The sequence below is a fragment of the Trypanosoma theileri genome, assembly GCF_002087225.1.
Source record: "Trypanosoma theileri isolate Edinburgh chromosome Unknown TM35_Tth_50_V1, whole genome shotgun sequence".
In the NCBI taxonomy this organism is placed as follows: domain Eukaryota; phylum Euglenozoa; class Kinetoplastea; order Trypanosomatida; family Trypanosomatidae; genus Trypanosoma; species Trypanosoma theileri.
In genome coordinates, this window is record NW_021639892.1 from 26,572 (window position 1) to 29,414 (window position 2,843).

Genomic DNA, 2,843 nt, shown 5'->3' on the forward strand with positions numbered 1-2,843 from the left:
CAGGAAACCAAGCAGGTTGACGATTGGCACCAGAAACTCCTGCAATACCACCAGGAGGATGAATACCAGGTTGGGGCACCAAATGTTTAGGAGGAACACCAACACCAGGCACACCAGGAATACCGGCGTGGAGTCCTAAAGGATCAGGATAAACACCACCAGGCACTCCAGCCAATCCAGGGGCACCATGTACACCACGATAACCCTGATGTTGGTTAGCCATAACACTTCCACAGAAGCTGTACAGCATGACAGACAGTAAGCACAGCACGTGTCCCATCATCATCTGCATAGCCATAATAGTGGTTGTTGGGTTTCGCTTGAAAATACTCAACTACAAAGAAAAATATGAGAGATTAACAAAATGCTCATAATACCAAAAACCAGACGTATATACAAGTAGAGAAGCACAAAAGAACCTCAACATTGTAGAAACCAAAAAAAATCAGAAACACAGCAATACAGCGAATCTAATTCAGTAAACTTTAAAACAACAGGGCATCCATATCATCAAAGACTCACGCAGTAAACCAAAGAACGCCAACAGCAAACCATAAGCAAATAAAAAGATATTAAACATTAGCCCAACTTACCAAATAAACACAGATGAAATACACCAACTATGGGTGCAAGTCTATATATGTGTATATATACGCAATTATAAATATAAATTTATCAGTTAATGTTATTTCTTTTTTCCTTTTTCACTGCAAAAAACAGTTCATCATCATTATCACAGTGCAAGCCCAGGTGCACACACAGGGAGAGAGTCTCCAAGAACACACACAAACAATGGAGTAGCAATAATAATAATTATAGGATAAACACACAAAACACATTAACATTAAGAAAAACAAAAAAGAAGAAGAAATCCCCAACAGGTGGAAGATTAGTTAGACTGTAGGGATGTATGCAAAAAAGAAAAAGAAAACAAAGGATAACCTGAGTCACACCATCACCACCATTACAATCAGCACACAAGAATACAGGCCAGTGTAACCACAATCAGTAGTGGTACACGCACCCACAGAGAACTGCAAATACTGCTGCTGCTGTCTGCATCAACCTTCTTGTTGTTTGCAGTCTCAGGAGGAAGTGTTGTTGTGGTTGTGGTGGTGGTGGTGGTACTTGGTGTATCTGTATTACCTACATCACCTTCTTGGTTTCTTGTTGACTCACTCCTTTCAGATGTACTGCTGTTCTCAGCTGAAGTGTCAGAGCTACCAACACTCTCTGTGACTGTATTGGTAGAAGAGGTAGTAGAAGGCTGTTGTCCTGCACTCTCCTTGTTTTGTGGAGTTCCACCAGCTGTATTGTTGCTGCTTTCATCTTGACCTTCACCGACGGAGGAACCACCACTCTCTTCAGCAGCTGCAGGAGCGGCAGGAGAAGAAGCAGAAGCAGCGAGATCAGCTCCGTCTTGATCACGGTTCGTAACTTGACTGCCGTCGTTAATAGAAGTGGTTGAAGCAGGATCACCAGCTACTGTACCTGTCCCAACTTCCTCAGTAGAACCCTTTACATTAAGAACAGGCGGTTTCGGTGAAGTTGGTGCCGGTTCCTTTGGTGTAGTTGGAGCTGGTTCCTTCGGACAAGTAGACTTAGTACTAGGAGTACAATTCTTTTGAGTGACACTACCCGTAGTTGCGCATTTGCCTGTCCCTGTAACTTCCGTACAATCATTAGGAGGAGCATCTTCAGGTCCACTAGTGTTATTCTTACACTCTGGACCCGTCGTCTCTGAAGGACAAGCTTCATCACCACCAGCACCAACACCAGCAGGAGGCCTTAAGGGATCAAGTTCTCCAGCGGCCCCATCTGTAGCCTCCACACCAGCAAAAGCACCCACACAAGCAACGCTCAGCACCAAGAGAAGAAAAAACAGCACACGATTCATCGTCAACAAAGCAAGATCAATTTTTCTTGTTTTAGGTCACCTAACAACAGAAGAAAAGAAAAAGAAAATAAAATAAAAACAATCACTCAATACTAAATAGACAGAGAGTCACAAAACTTTAAGAGCATACTTTAAGTATCAGTTACACATAACAACGCCACCAGCTTAAACAAAAAGAAATCAATAAACACTCACCACAAACACAGTGATGAAACAAAGGCAAGAAAAAACAAATTAAGATCAAGAATAACTGTCACATCAAACGCACGAATAACACAGATCATTCGGTATAATTAAGTTAATATGCAATTACGAATGAGAAGGTGTATCAGTTATTCTTATTTCTCTCTACAGAAAACAAACAACCAAAAGGGTTCAGGGCAAAGAACACAACGTCCCCAGCAAACAACAAGCAAACAAAAAGATATCAATAATTAGCCCAATTATCCAATAAACACAGAAATATACCAACTATGGGTGTAAGTCTTTATGTGTCTATATGCAATTATAAATATAAATTCATCTCTTATTATTATTTCATTCTTTTACCTGCGAAAAAAAGTTCATCATCATTCTCATTACAGTGCAAGCCCAGGCACACACACACACAGTCTCCAAGAACACAGACACACACAATGGAGTAGCAATAATAATTATTATAGGATAAACACACAAAGAGAGCAAAAACACACAAAACACATTAACATTAAGAAACAGAAAAAGAAAAGAAAACTCCTAACAGGTGAAAGATTAGTTAGACTTTAGTGTGGATGTATGCAAAAAGAAAAGAGAAAACAAAGGATGACCTGAGTCACACCATCACACCACCATCACTACAATCAGCACACAAGAATACAGGCCAGTGTAACCACAATCAGTAGTGGTACACGCATCCACACAGAACTGCTGATACTGCTGCTGCTGTCTGCATCACCCTTCTTGTTGT

The 2,843-nt window shown here is 40.7% G+C and overlaps 2 protein-coding genes across 2 annotated transcripts; both read right to left on the reverse strand.

Annotated features, from left to right (window-relative positions):
• Position 1: 1 nt before the first annotated feature.
• TM35_000501100 (uncharacterized protein) lies at positions 2-298 on the reverse strand (the record flags this gene model as incomplete). The annotated part of the gene is made up of 1 exon (XM_029030557.1): positions 2-298. A coding segment is annotated over one exon (297 nt), but the record flags the coding sequence as incomplete, so codon positions are not given.
• A 672-nt stretch (positions 299-970) lies between these two features.
• TM35_000501110 (uncharacterized protein) lies at positions 971-1,897 on the reverse strand (the record flags this gene model as incomplete). Its single annotated transcript, XM_029030558.1, has 1 exon — positions 971-1,897. One exon carries the CDS (start codon positions 1,895-1,897, stop codon positions 971-973), a length of 927 nt encoding a protein of 308 aa, XP_028878123.1.
• Between the last annotated feature and the right edge of the window lie 946 nt (positions 1,898-2,843).